The 14835-nt window shown below is 44.3% G+C and overlaps 1 protein-coding gene across 1 annotated transcript in view; it reads right to left on the bottom strand.

The window, feature by feature from the left end:
- LOC126267104 (zwei Ig domain protein zig-8-like) overlaps window positions 1–14835 on the bottom strand; it is a 437751-nt gene that overhangs the window by 93402 nt on the left and 329514 nt on the right. The window contains exon 5 of the mRNA XM_049972001.1: window positions 238–406. Coding sequence (XP_049827958.1) covers window positions 238–406 — 169 coding nt within the window. The remainder of the gene's footprint in view (window positions 1–237; window positions 407–14835) is intronic.

Genomic DNA, 14835 nt, shown 5'->3' on the forward strand with positions numbered 1-14835 from the left:
ATTTACTTTACCACTGTGATCAAAGATTTTCCAAAAAATCCTCCAAGTGTAGCAAATCACAAAATATTTGTTTTAGAACTGAAGGCACTTACCCTGTAACAAATGCGGAACTTTAATTATAATCCACTTTACGACTATGAGTTCACATTTTCTTTGTTCTGTACTTTATCTTTGCTTAAAGTTAAATAATGCAAGGTGATACACGGAAAGATACTGCGAAGTTGGGAGTCTACCTACCGTTGAGCACATGAACGACAACAGTCTTGAGGTTGGCGTTGGAAGGATGGCAGGTGTACTTCCCCGAGTCTGGGGAGTCGGCGCGCTGGATCAGCAGGTAGCTGGTCGTGACGTCACCTTTCTCTGTGATCACAGACACGCCTCCCCTCGGCGAGTCGTAGTTGATCTCCTGCAAACACAAATAAAGGCGCTCGCTTAGAAATGTGTTGAACTAACACAGGTGATTGCTCCGGACGTAAGAATGGTTGAGGGAGTAGATGTATGAAGTGACAGGAACGGTGTTGCATGAGTCAAGGAGGCTGAAAATGGAGTGTATAGATGCTGCATGTAGAGTACTGAAGACCATATCCGCTGTAGCAGACGCAAGGGACTTGAGCGAATTGAACAAAACAACAGAAAATGCAAGGTGCTTATCGGAAGCAAATACTACAGCTGTGAAAGGGAACTCCACGCTGTCGGGTAATCTGGAGAGCGGTCTACTGAATAACAAGGACATCCTTCGACAGCTTACTAAGGAAGTTCAGCTAGGACTCCAACCCGGAATTTTGACGCAGTCCAAGCACGGATTGTGATGTCCCAGAGTTTCAGAAGGAGCATTTCGGAAACTGCACGACTTGTAGGGTGTTCGAGGAGTACTGTGGTGAATGTCTTCACCACGTGGTGAGACCAAGCTGAAACCACGTCTAGACGTCTTGGGATCGGCGACCATCCCTCATTACTGATGTCTGATGTCGTAGGCTGCGCAGATTGGTAAAACAGGACAGTCGGATGACTGTGGCGGAACTAACATCACACTTTAACGCTGGACAGAGTACGAGTGTGTCTGAACGCACGGTGCGTGGAACACTTCGAACGAAGAGCTTCCACAGCCGACGACCCATGCATGTGCCAGCGTTAACACCACGAATCTGCAACTGCGACGGGAATGGGCATGTGCGATAGGCACTGAACGTTGGCGGAGTGGCCGAGCGTTGCATCATCCTGATGACTCCCGATATCCTCTACGTCATGCCGATGGGAGCGCAGGAATCTGTCGTCTTCCAGGGGAACAGTTTCTTGACAACTGCACTGCACGACGGAGAAAAACTGGCAGAAGCATCATTACGGCCTGGGGAACATTCACGTGAGCATCCATGGATCCAGTGGAGATCGTGCAAGGCACCATGTCTGCCAATGGGTATGGTACACTGGTTGCAGACCACGTGATCCCTTCATGACGTTCTTGATCCCTGACGGAATTTGCATGTTTCCACAGGATAATGCCCGTTGCCACAATGCCAGGCGTGTTATGAAGTGGTTTGAGGAACACGGTGGCGACTTCTAATTGGTGCGGACTCCGCAAATCGTCATATTTGAACCCTATTGAACACATCTGATATTTGATTGAATGTGGTGTCAGCTCATCATCATTCTGTCCGGAATTTACGGTAAATCGGTGATTTGCGTGTGTACATGTGATACCAGCTCCCTCCAGCGAACTACCAGGGCCTCATGGCTTCCATGCCACGACGCGTTGCCGCTTTTATCTGTGCCAAAGGTGGATACACCGGCTATTAGGTTGGTGAGCGTAATATTGTGGCTCATCAATGTACTGTTGGGAGCAGAGGCGAGCAGCGAGAACTTGCCAAGGCACAACTGTGTGGATTACAACACATGGTACACAGTTTTACGTATCAGTGAGATTTCCAGTACTGAGTAAGGACACATTGGTTAAATGTTGGAGAATGCAGATCTACACAGTGAAGCTGAAGGCAGCTGGGAAGTTTTGTGAAAGAAAGAGAGAAGGCGGTTTTAGCAGTAGCACAAAATGGGGACCGTAGAATGGCGATGGATGAGGTTGAGCTTCAGCAGTGTCAGAGTGGGGTAATCGCCATACGCCCGACTCGTGAAGTCACAATTGTATGAAACGCGTAAACACGCAACTGTTCAGTGGTATAGCAGAGCGATGTCCATGCCAAAATTGGCGAGGGAACCAAAGCAGTACTTTTAGAAAGCTGGTTTGCACTGCGTGTGTTCAGTACACAGCAGCTTAATAGTGGTTGCTAGTTTCTAAGAGCAAGGAAATGTTATGGGAGCAAGACGTTTGGAATTACAAGGAATAGGATTGGTGATCAAAGCGACTACGTGTGATACCATGAGTCCATACGTTCAGGTATTACGCTGCTGAATGTAACACAGCCACAGTGGTATTGGGGAGATGAACGCACAGAGAAGATGTCCAAACAAAACCTTGTCTTCCTAAACGACTCCTGGGAACGAAACGCACACCATTCATTATGTCCGATGATAGGTGCACAAGAGGGGCAGATCACTTCAGAGCAGTTGCTGGAACCTGTGAACCAGTGTCGGTATGGTAGATTTCAGGACACTGCGATCCTGATTGTCGCTATTAATAGCACCATAGTGACTCTGATTTTGCTCTGAATAGGTTTTTCGTCTCTGAATGGAAAAGCCGTTCTGGTACCGGGCCCAGGGATTATCCAAGTTCTCAAAGATTGGATTCCCGGAGCGAGGGATGAAAAGTAGATTTATATAGTTGAAGATTAAAATACTAATTGGATAGTACTGAAGAATAGCCATTGTAGTAGTCTGTAATTGTTTTCAAAGTTGAGGGGAAAGGTAATCTCCATAAAGAACGAGGTTGGAGTCAGACCTGAAAAGCTGGGTCTCTGCAGATTGGGGCAGAATGCTGTTGTTACCCAATCTTTTAGCCAAAGTTGTAAGAAGTAAATGAGAAAGACACTGTGACGTACTGCGTTAGGGCTCACAGGCTAGTGGCCACTGTGGGTCAGGATACCATACACACAAGAGGATTGCAAAATGCAGTGAGCTGCACTCAGCGGAAGATTGCACCGCTTGTCAGTAATAACCATTTCAGGTGGGTCAGTGACACCGAATCAGAGGAACTCTCTTGTTATAGGTGATGTCACTTCGTGTCTGGTTACAGTGAATCAAACGAACCTTTGATCAGTATAAACACGATTGAATTGCCAGAGCCCAGCACCACCACTACGACGCATGGGCCACGCCAGAAAATGATAGAACTGGGCATCACCAGCAACAGCGATGCACCTGTCGCCACCAGCACTGAGTTCCTCACGGGAATTAGCGCCACAACACCCTTAACCTGCCATTTACACTTGCTGCTGCCTGCACTATGTTCCCTATATGACTTGGTGCCTCTGCGCCAGCCACCAGCCGACACTACCCAGAGGGCAGATAGCCGACAGCCGACTTCTGCACACAGCAATCCCAGTGTGCCGCCGCAGTGTGCTGAGAGCCTGCGCATAGTGCTACCACCGAGCGCGGTGCTGACGTCATGACCGTGGCCTACCGAGGCTGCCGGTCATCTACAGGGCTGTCTACGCTGCATCCTCTAGCCAGGGCGGAATTCGTCGCCCGTTCGTCTGCGCCAGAAGCAGCCAACAGAGTGAGGTGCGTTCTTCCTCGCTGAGCCACTACAAAGCGAGCACCGGAGCTGAATTAAGCATTCATTGGTTACTCTACACCCCTCCGGTCAGACACTACCGCCACTTACCACACCTAGTATAACTGCACTTTTCAGTTTCCTCACTCTTTATTCCAGTGTTGTTTCACCTGTTGTTGTCTTCAGTCCTGAGACTGGTTTGATGCAGCTCTCCATGCTACTCTATCCTGTGCAAGCTGCTTCATCTCCCAGTACCTACTGCAACCTACATCCTTCTGAATCTGCTTAGTGTACTCATCTCTCGGTCTCCCTCTACGATTTTTACCCTCCACGCTGCCCTCCAATGCTAAATTTGTGATCCCTTGATGCCTCAAAACATGTCCTACCAACCGATCCCTTCTTCCAATCAAGTTGTGCCACAAACTTCTCTTCTCCCCAATCCTATTCAATACCTCCTCATTAGTTACGCGATCTATCCACCTTATCTTCAGTATTCTTCTGTAGCACCACATTTCGAAAGCTTCTATTCTCTTCTTGTCCAAACTAGTTATCGTCCATGTTTCACTTCCATACATGGCTACACTCCAAACAAATACTTTCAGAAACGACTTCCTGATACATAAATCTATATTCGATGTTAACAAATTTCTCTTCTTCAGAAACGCTTTCCTTGCCATTGCCAGTCTACATTTTATATCCTCTCTACTTCGACCATCATCAGTTATTTTACTTCCTAAATAGCAAAACTCCTTTACTACTTTAAGTGTCTCATTTCCTAATCTAATTCCCTCAGCATCACCCGATTTAATTTGACTACATTCCATTATCCTCGTTTTGCTTTTGTTAATGTTCATCTTATATCCTCCTTTCAAGACACTGTCCATTTCGTTCAACTGCTCTTCCAAGTCCTTTGCCGTCTCTGACAGAATTACAATGTCATCGGCGAACCTCAAAGTTTTTACTTCGTCTCCATGAATTTTAATACCTACTCCAAATTTTTCTTTTGTTTCCTTTACTGCTTGCTCAATATACAGATTGAATAACATCGGGGAGAGGCTACAAACCTGTCTCACTCCATTCCCAACCACTGCTTCCCTTTCATGCCCCTCGACTCTTATTACTGCCATCTGGTTTCTGTACAAATTATAAATAGCCTTTCGTTCCCTGTATTTTACCCCTGCCACCTTTAGAATTTGAAAAAGAGTATTCCAGTCAACATTGTCAAAAGCTTTCTCTAAGTCTACAAATGCTAGAAACGTAGGTTTGCCTTTTCTTAATCTTTCTTCTAAGATAAGTCGTAAGGTCAGTATTGCCTCACGTGTTCCAACATTTCGACGGAATCCAAACTGATCCTCCCCGAGGTCTGCATCTACCAGTTTTTCCATTCGTCTGTAAAGAATTCGCGTTAGTATTTTGCAGCCGTGGCTTATTAAACTGATAGTTCGGTAATTTTCACATCTGTCAGCACCTGCTTTCTTTGGGATTGGAATTATTATATTCTTCTTGAAGTCTGAGGGTATTTCGCCTGTCTCATACATCTTGCTCACCAGCTGGTAGAGTTTTGTCATGACTAGCTCTCCCAAGGCCGTCAGTAGTTCTAATTGAATGTTGTCTACTCCGGGGGCCTTGTTTCGACTCAGGTCTTTCAGTGCTCTCTCAAACTCTTCACGCAGTATCGTATCTCCCATTTCGTCTTCATCTACATCCTCTTCCATTTCCATAATATTGTCCTCAAGTACATAGCCCTTGTATAAACCATCTATATACTCCTTCCACCTCTCTGCCTTCCCTTCTTTGCTTAGAACTGGGCTGCCATCTGAGCTCTTGATATTCATACACGTGGCTCTCTTCTCTCCAAAGGTCTCTTTAATTTTCCTGTAGGCAGTATCTATCTTACCCCTAGTGAGATAAGCTTCTACATCCTTACATTTGTCCTCTAGCCATCCCTGTTTAGCCATTTTGCACTTCCTGTCGATCTCATTTTTGAGACGTTTGTATTCCTTTTTGCCTGCTTCATTTACTGCATTTTTATATTTTCTCCTTTCATCAATTAAATTCAATATTTCTTCTGTTACCCAAGGATTTCTAGCAGCCCTCGTCTTTGTACCTACTTCATCCTCTGCTGCCTTCACTACTACATCCCTCAGAGCTACCCATTCTTCTTCTACTGTATTTCTTTCCCCTATTCCTGTCAATTGTTCCCTTATGCTCTCTCTGAAACTCTGTACAACCTCTGGTTCTTTCAGTTTATCCAGGTCCCATCTCCTTAATTTCCCACATTTTTGCAGTTTCTTCAGTTTTAATCTACAGGTCAGAACCAATAGATTGTGGTCAGAGTCCACATCTGCCCCTGGAAATGTCTTACAACCTAAAACCTGGTTCCTAAATCTCTGTCTTACCATTGTATAATGTATCTGATACCTTTTAGTATCTCCAGGGTTCTTCCACGTATACAACCTTCTTTCATGATTCTTAAACCAAGTGTTAGCTATGATTAAGTTGTGCTCTGTGCAAAATTCTATTAGGCGGCTTCCTCTTTCATTTCTTAGCCCCAATCCATATTCACCTACTATGTTTCCTTCTCTCCCTTTTCCTACACTCGAATTCCAGTCACCCATTACTATTAAATTTTCGTCTCCCTTCACTATCTGAATAACTTCTTTTATTTCATCGTACATTTCTTCAATTTCTTCGTCATCTGCAGAGCTAGTTGGCATATAAACTTGTACTACTGTAGTAGGTGTGGGCTTCGTATCTATCTTGGCCACAATAATGCGTTCACTATGCTGTTTGTAGTAGCTTACCCACATTCCTATTTTCCTATTCATTATTAAACCTACTCCTGCATTACCCCTATTTGATTTTGTGTTTATAACCCTGTAGTCACCTGACCGGAAGTCCTGTTTCTCCTGCCACCGAACTTCACTAATTCCCACTATATCTAACTTTAACCTATCCATTTCCCTTTTTAAATTTTCTAACCTACCTGCCCGATTAAGGGATCTGACATTCCACGCTCCGATCCGTAGAACGCCAGTTTTCTTTCTCCTGATAACGACATCCTCCTGAGTAGTCCCCGCCCGGAGATCCGAATGGGGGACTATTTTACCTCCGGAATATTTTACCCAAGAGGATGCCATCATCATTTAATCATACAGTAAAGCTGCATATCCTCGGGAAAAATTACGGCTGTAGTTTCCCCTTGCTTTCAGCCGTTCGCAGTACCAGCACAGCAAGGCCGTTTTGGTTAATGTTGCAAGGCCAGATCAGTCAATCATCCAGACTGTTGCCCCTGCAACTACTGAAAAGGCTGCTGCCCCTCTTCAGGAACCACACGTTTGTCTGGCCTCTCAACAGATACCCCTCCGTTGTGGTTGTACCTACGGTACGGCCATCTGTATCGCTGAGGCACGCAAGCCTCCCCACCAACGGCAAGGTCCATGGTTCACCTAAAAGTACCATATATACTTTTCCTAGCCGTTGAAACGACAGGGTGTTCTGCATGTGACTTGTTTCTTTATCTTTTTCAAGTTCTGACTGGCAAATTATAGTACCACCATTTGTATGGGTACTATTATCATATACATTATTTACAGCACTACACTTTTCTTTTAACTATATATACACAGAAGCGTCACAAACACTTGTACAGGTATCCACATTCACATACGCGTATATGTAAACGGGGAGAATACAAGGCTGCGGTCGGCGACGCATATGTAAGGTAACAAGAGTCTGGCGCAGTTGTTAGATCAGTTATTGCTGCTACAGTGGCAGGGTCATGGTGGCTTACTTGAGTTTGAGCGTGGTGTTACAGTCAGGGCCCGAGTGATGGGACTCAGCAGCTCCGCGTTAGCCATGAAGTGGGGAATTTCCCGTACGACCATTTCATCAGTGTACCGTGAATATTAGGAATCCGGTAAAACATCAAACCTCTGACATCGCTCTAGCCGGAAGAAGATCTTGCAAGAATGGCACCAACGGGATCTGGAGAGAATCGTTCGACGTGACAGAGATGCAAACTTTCTTCAAACTGCTGCAGATTTCAATGCAGAGCCATCAACAAGTGTCAGCGTTCGAACCATTCAACGAAACATCTTCGATATGGGCTCGGAGCTGAAGGCCCACTCGTGTACCCCTAACGACTGCACGACACAGAGCTTTACAACTTGCCTGCGTCCTTCAACACCGACACTGGACTGTTTATGAATGGAATGGAAACTTGTTACCTGCTCGGACGAGCCTCGGTTCAAATTGTAACGAGCGGAGCTGCGTGTACGAATTTGGAGACCACATCATGGATTCATGGACCTTGCATATCAGTAGGAGAGTGTGGGAGATGTTGGAGGCTCTGTAATGCTGTGGGGAGTTTGCAGTTGGAAAGATGTGGGAGCCCCTGATACGACTGTGCCAGGTTACACGTTCGTAATCATCGGCTCATATCCACCTTGCATTCCGATGGACTTAGGTAATTTCATAATTTCAGCAGGACAGCGCGACACCCCACACACCCAGAATTGCCATAGATTGGCTTCAGGAACATTATTCTGATTTTATGTACTTCCGCTGGTCACCAGTCTCTCCAGACATGTATGTTACTGAGCATATCTGGGATGTCATGCAACATTCTGTTCAGAAGAGATCTCCAGCCCCTCGTACTCTTACGGATTTATGGACAGCCCTGCAGGATTCATGGTGTCAGTTCCCCCATCACTACTTCAGGCATTAGTCGAGTTTATGCCACGTCGTTTTCCGGCACTTCTGCGTGCTCACTGTGGGCCCTACACGATATTAGGCAGGTGTACCAGTTTCTTTAGCTCTTCGGTGTATATTTGTGCAAGGAACATATCATCTCTCACTTCATTTTCTAATGTTAGCCAACATTTTGTAATGGTGCTGACGTATGCTATTGTGTCGGTGTCTCTGAATGATGTCTTTCGGCTTCAGTTAAATATTACAGACTAGTTCATGTCTCCGTTTGACTGCGATGGTCGCAGGTTCGAATCCTGCCTCGGGCATGGATGTGTGTGAAGTCCTTAGGTTAGTTAGTTTTAAGTAGTTCTAAGTTTTAGGGGACTAATGACCACAGCAGTTGAGTCTCATAGAGCTCAGAGCCATTTGAACCATTTGAACTAGTTCATGTCTGACATTGCAGGCGATACTTGGTCGTCTGCCACATGCCATTCTAACAATGGTAGATGCATCAAGTGGTCGCGCCTTACGTTTTATCAACTGGGTGAATCAGGCACGCTTTCACGTATTACAGTAACAGCGTGAGCGTGATAGGTGACAATGTTTTCACCCTTTGTATTAAACACTCTTGCCAAGTTCCTGTCATTGATGTTATACGTTGTAGGCCGTAATGTCATCTGTGTACTTACAAAGAAACTGATATGGAAAAACTCCACATCCCTGCAGACGATCTGTAATCACCGAAACTGTTAGCAACACTAAAGGTTAACACCTTGGTGATTCAGTAAGAATTTAGCTGCATAAGAAATGAGTGTCTCTAATCGACAATGCAGTTCCCAGAAGTACAGAAACAAATGATGGCCAGGGATATGCCAGGAAAAGGCAAAGCGATTGTCAGAGCACAGGAACAAGCAGAGAACTTATCAACGTTGGTGACAGTGGCAGGTAGTATTTTCTAGAAAATGTACTTCGTTGAAAGAAGCGGCATCGAACACAATATGAAAAATTTTATTCATAAATTTGGACTAGATTTCAAGTTTGGAGCACGCTTATCAAATATAGAAAGTTGTTGATGGTAGGGATTGAAATTAAATGTTGATATTATACAATTATGACTACACGCAGTTTCGAATGATATTTCTCAGCTTATTGTGTTTCTGTTGAAAGAGTTGTGATGATTCCAGACAGTGTTTCAGACTGGGAACCGACCTAGGACCCTTCCCTTCTCTGTGCAGTGCGCGAACAATCATGTTATCTGTGGACGCCGTTTGTTTTCCTCACATTCAGGCTCCGCAGGGTCTCACCGAAGATGGATTCCCTTCTGATATACAACTCGGTTTACGAATCTCTAGGGTTAGATCACTGATTCTTTTGTCATATGAGCATTGGTCAAAAATAAAAAATTTAATCAACTGTCCACTTTAGTGCCCTGTTTATGACATTCTCAAGCAGTAGATTATCAAAACACACAGTCAATCCAATATGGCGACTTAGGTGTCTTCTATTCTGCCTGGAGAAAATTCCACGTGAAAATCATTTCACGTTGTCTTTATGTTATGTGTAACATGTATTATATCTAGAGAGCTGCAATTGCCACATATGGTGAGTCTGAATTGCTGCGGATGTGACTGGAATGAAGGAAACGAAATGGTGATTATTCCTCCAGAACGTCGAGAAGGGAGCAGTCCATCGAATAAATTGCGATTTCTTGACACACTGCAGAGAGAGTTTATATTAAACAAAGTACGTTGCTGCATAATCTCCGTGCGGGAGTACTATGTCAACTATACATTGTAGCAGAACGTTTTGTATACCCCAACTACGGCAGTGACAATAACGTATTGTCGCGGGAGACGGCACCTGTCTTCCTGGAACGTGGGTGTGTAACGACGCAATCTGGATGAAACACGAATCGGGTTATGCGACATATCGCCACAGTTATGTTATTATAGCGTTTTGTATAGTGCGAACTAAATATTACTGAAAATCATGCAACACTGTTTATAGACGGAGTCGCTTCGGCATGCCCGTAGCGCCAGGCATCGCAAACCTATATATGAGGCATATAGGGGAAACGGCTCTCGAAAAAGCATCCCTAAATCCAGAGGCATTCTTTCGGTATCCGGACGACACATGGGAGACTTTAATGACCCCCTTATCAGCATACACGACAATTTAAAGTTCACTACGGAAGTAAAAGGAAATAGATGCTAATTTTTCCTCGATATTCTGATAAAGAAGAAAACTAATGGCACGCTGGGGTGTCATGTCTGCAGAAGGGAGTCGAACACGGACCTGTACCTAAACGCCAGTAGCTGCCACCACTCACCACAACGGAAATCCGTGCTCATCAACTTGGTGCACAGAGCACCAAGAGGCATACTCGTACCCACTAGGAGAGCCTACCAAATGATTTGCAGCATCTTCGGGAAATCTTTCACAGGAGCGGCTACTCAGAGACACAAATAAGACGCGCTCTCGGGTGGAAGAAGAAGAAGAAAGAAGACGACCCCTACGAAGACACAAACCATCTGGTGTTCCTTCCTAACGCTGGACAACCTATGGCCTAGACTGCCAGGATTTTGGAGAAAAATAACATCAGAACCATTTTCCGTCCATCGGCAAAAATAAAAAAACTGCTCGGCTCAATGCCAAATTCAGAAGAACGCAAAATCCCCAAGACTGGCTAAGTTTCACGGAAGCTCGAAATTTAGTGCGAACGTCAATTCGAGGTGGTTTTAATAGTTTCCACAATGAAATATTGTCTCAAAATATGGTAGAAAACGCAGAGAGATTTTGGTCGTATGCAAAGTACATCAGTGGCAAAAAATTGTCAATACCGTCACTGCGCGATAGTGATGGCAATGTTACGGATGATGGTGCCTCTAAGGAGGTGTTACTAAATACAGTTTTCCGTAATTCCTTCACGAAAAAAGACGAAGTAAATATTCGAGAATTGGAAACCAGAACAGCTATTAGCATGAGTAATATAACAGTAGATATTTTAGATGTTGCGAAACAACTCAAATCACTTAAGAAAGGCAAGTATTCAGATCCAGATGATACACCAATCAGGTTTCTCTCAGAGTATGCAGACACAATAGTGTCTTTCTTAGCAATCATATACCACCGCTCACTTGACGAACGTTCTGTTCCTAAAGACTGGAAAGTAGCACAGGTCACACCAATGTTGAAGAAAGGGAATAATAGTCACCCATTGTATTACAGACCCATATCACTGACCTCAGTTTGCAGTAGGATATTGGATCATATACTGTATTCGAACATTATGAATCACCTTCAAGAAAATCACTTATTGATACATAACCAACAAGGATTCAGGAAATATCTTTCTTCTGGAACACAGCTAGCTCTTATTCCCATGAAGTAATGTGTGCTGTCGACAAGGGATCTCAGATCGATTCCATATTCCTAGATTTCCAGAAGGCTTTTGATACCCTTCCACACAAGCGAATATCAATCAACTTCCGTGCATATTGAGTATCGTCTCTGTTGTGTGACTGGGTTCGTGATTTCCTCTCAGAGAGGCCACAGTTCGTAGTGATAGACGGTAAATCATCGTGTACAACAGAAGTGATATCTAGTGTCCCGCAAGTAAATGTCATAGGCCCTCTGCTGTTCCTGATTTATATAAATGATTCAGGTCATAATCTGAGCCGCCCCATTTGTTTGCAGATGACGCTGTAATTTACCGTGTAGTAAAATCATCATACGATCAATTACAATTACACAATGATCTAGAGAGAGTTTTTGTATGGTTCGAAAAGTGGCAATTAGCACCAAACAAAGAAAAGAGCGAGGTCATCCGCATGGGGACTAAAAGAAATCCGATAAATTTTGGGTATACCATAAATCACTCAAATATAAGGGCTGCCAATTGGACTAAATACCTAGAAATTAGAATTACGAGCAACTTAAACTGGAAAGACCACATAGATAATACTGTGGGGAAGGCGAAACAAAGACTGCGCTTTGTTGTCAGAACACTTATAAGATGCGACAAACCCACTTAAGAGACAGCCTACATTACACTTGTCCGTCCTCTGCGGGAATACTGCTGCACGGTATGGGATTCTTAGTAGGGAGGATTGAAGGAGGACATCGAAAAAGTGCAAATAAGTGCTGCGCAATAGGGGTGAGAGTGTCACTGATATGATACGCGATTGGGGGTGGCAGTCACTGAAACATAGGTAGTTTTCTTTGAGTCGAGATCTATTTACGAAATTTCAATCACCAGCTTTCTCTTCCGAATGCATAAATATTTTGTTGACGGCCACCTACATAGGGAGAAATAATCATCCTAATAAAATAAGAGAAATCAGAGCTCGAACGCAAAGATTTAGGTGTTCCTTTTTCCCACGCTCCATTCGAGAGTGGAATGGTAGAGTAGTACGAAAATGGCATGATGAACCCTCTGCCAGACAATTAAGTGTGAATTGCTGACTAACCATGTAGATGTAAATGCAGATGTAGATGAAAGTGGAATTATGACTACAGATACCTGGATTCTATATCATCAGTTACGAATGTGGCACACAATCCAGCGACCAAATGACAAAGCAGGCATTCAGAATTAGGCGTCCGCCAGGGTTCGGCATTAGGTTCTCAAATCTTTTCATTGTACACTATGTCATCAAAAGTACCAGGACGGCAACAAAAACATATATTTTTCATACAGGGTGGTTAAAAACGCTCTGAAAAACGTGTGAGGATGTTACAGAGGAGTAGGTTGACCTCATAAATAGATGATTTGCACCTTTTCTGATGTAATTAGGGTTAAGGTTATCCACTCAGGTATTGCTCAAGTGGATTCAAGCAGCCTGCCAAAGATGGTGGTGTCAAACGCGTTATTCATCTGGTCTCCTCAAACTGAACAAGGGAGCGATACAAAACCTGGAAATTAGATGGTAGCAACCATAAAACTCGCTCCATCCAAGGGTTTCATGTGCTATTATTTTTTTTGGAGGGGCGGGGGGTTGTCAGTTTCATCTTAGCAAACAAAGAACACGTTTTGGCAACAGTACCTCTGGCAGCCTGCTTGGGTTTTGCGTGCACAAATACCTGATTGGTTAACTTCAATGCTAATTAATCGAAAACAGCGAAACGTATCGAATTTTTTTCTTATAATAATAGCACAACCTACCTTGCAACATCCTTACAAGCGTTCAGACTGATCTGATCATCCAGTGTAAGGATATGAACAGTAGTTGAAAATACAGAACTAGACAGTCAGTGACGGGATTTCTCGTTCGGAAGCGTAAGGGAGGTGGCAGAATTTCTACCTGTCAGTGAGTCGTTCCGTCCGTGTGGAGGGAAGGTCGTTGCAGTAGCGTGGGGTAAATCTCGTTTCCGCTGTGGTGAGGACCCTTGCTCGTGCACTTGAGGGAGGGGAAGGGAAGTGTTCTTGTTTGGGAAGTGGGGAGGACCCTCGCTCATTTAGCTTGATGAGACTCTTTTCATGATACTTTGGTGGGGGGGGGGATGGGGGGAGGGGACCATCATTCTGACAGTGTGTGGCTCTCTTCCCGACAGTATGGGGAACTCTCTATCCAACCATGTGGACGGTTTACATCTACATCCATACTCCGCAAGAAAACCTGACGGTGTGTGGCGGAGGGTACCCTGAGTACCTCTCTCGGTTCTCCCTTCTATTCCAGTCTCGTATTGTTCGTGGAAAGAAAGATTGTCGGTATGCTTCTGTGTGGGCTCTAATCTCCCTGATTTTATCCTCATGGTCTCTTCGCGAGATATACGTAGGAGGGAGCAATATACTCCTTGACTCTTCGGTGAAGGTATGTTCTCGAAACTTTAACAAAAGCCCGTACCGAGCTACCGAGCGTCTCTCCTGCAGAGTCTTCCACTGGAGGTTATCTATCATCTACGTAACGCTTTCGCGATTACTAAATGATCCTGTAACGAAGCGCGCTGCTCTCCGTTGGATCTTCTCTATCTCTTCAATCAACCCTATCTGGTACGGATCCCACACTGCTGAGCAGTATTCAAGCAGTGGGCGAACAAGCGTAAAGCAACGTAATTCCTTTGTTTTCCGATTGCATTTCCTTAGGATTCTTCCAATGAATCTCAGTCTTGCATCTGCTTTACCGACGATCAACTTTATAAGATCATTCCATTTTAAATCACTCCTAATGCGTACTCCCAGATAATTTTTGGAATAAACTGCTTCCACTTACTGACCTGATATTTTGTAGCTAAATGATTGGGATCTATCTTTCTATGTACTAGCAGCACATTACACTTGTCTACATTCAATTGCCATGCCTTGCACCATTCGTCAATTCGCTGCAGATCTTCCTGCATTTCAGTACAATTTTCCATTGTTACCATCTCTCAATACACCACAGCATCATCTTCAAAAAGCCTCAGTGAAATTCCGATGTCATCCACCAGGTCATTTATGTATATTGGGAATAGCAACGGTCCTATGACACTCACCTGCG

Source organism: Schistocerca gregaria, chromosome 4 (assembly GCF_023897955.1).
Source record: "Schistocerca gregaria isolate iqSchGreg1 chromosome 4, iqSchGreg1.2, whole genome shotgun sequence".
In the NCBI taxonomy this organism is placed as follows: Eukaryota; Metazoa; Arthropoda; class Insecta; order Orthoptera; family Acrididae; genus Schistocerca; species Schistocerca gregaria.